Raw genomic sequence first — 940 nt, forward strand, 5'->3', positions numbered from 1 at the left:
CTAAAGGTGTCTTACAGTAGAAGAGATAGAAGGTTAACCCCAGTTGGAAAAGAGAGAAAGGAGAAAAAGAGAAAATGATGCCAAAAGACATACACATGTGCAACTGGAATGACCTGTGTCAGTTAATAATTATATCCATTTTCACATTACTTTCAGGACAAAACTCATAAATGCTTATTAGATTTTAAAATGTTGTTGTAAATAATATAAATATAATGAAAAATATCAAAGAAAATTTTAATAAAAAGCAATTTTATTAAATGACTTAATCACAATAATTTAATAAAAATAATAGATTAATGTTGGATATCATCACTCCATTTATTATCTGCAATACGATGGTAGCTACCATAGTCAATGCCAGGAATTATAGGGAAGATTTTCTCAGTAGGTTCTTTAAGTATCAGGTTATTTTGTTGTACTGCTGTTAAAAAGGCTTGAAGCTGAAGAAGAAAACAATACATTTTAATCTGGTGCTTGACTCACTGAGTCATCAAGATGTAAAGTTTTACAAACTGAGACAATTCAGACAAAAATTTCCATCAGAAAATACATTCATTTTTATACATTTGTGATTTATGCATGTTCTTTTTTTAATTACACACAAACTATAAGGAGGTTGAAAATGTAAAAAATATCACCTTCCGAAAAGAAAGAGTAAGATAGAAAAGAAAAGGAAAAAAGAAAGAAAGAAAGAGGGGGAGGAAGAGAGAGAGAGAGAGAGAGAGAGAGAGAAAGAGAGAGAGAGAGAGTGTGTGTGTGTATATATATTTTTATAAATAAAGATGTGGCTGTATGGTAAGAAGTTTGCTTCCCAACCACATGGTTTCAGGCTGAGTTCCACTGCATAGCACCTTGATTAAGTGCCTTCAATTACAACCCTGGGATGACCAAAGCCTTGTGGGTGGATTTGGTAGATAGAAACTAAAAAAGAGTCTGT

General features: G+C 32.0%; 1 protein-coding gene across 2 annotated transcripts in view; it reads right to left on the reverse strand.

Annotated features, from left to right (window-relative positions):
* Positions 1-235: 235 nt before the first annotated feature.
* LOC106875219 (39S ribosomal protein L18, mitochondrial) overlaps positions 236-940 on the reverse strand; it is a 38,065-nt gene continuing 37,360 nt past the window's right edge. For both annotated transcript variants that reach the window (XM_014923269.2, XM_014923268.2), the window contains one exon: positions 236-443. In XM_014923269.2, the coding sequence (XP_014778755.1) occupies positions 297-443 (147 nt within the window). In that variant the 3' untranslated portion in view covers positions 236-296. The remainder of the gene's footprint in view (positions 444-940) is intronic.

This window comes from Octopus bimaculoides, chromosome 1 (assembly GCF_001194135.2).
Source record: "Octopus bimaculoides isolate UCB-OBI-ISO-001 chromosome 1, ASM119413v2, whole genome shotgun sequence".
Lineage (NCBI taxonomy): Eukaryota > Metazoa > Mollusca > Cephalopoda > Octopoda > Octopodidae > Octopus > Octopus bimaculoides.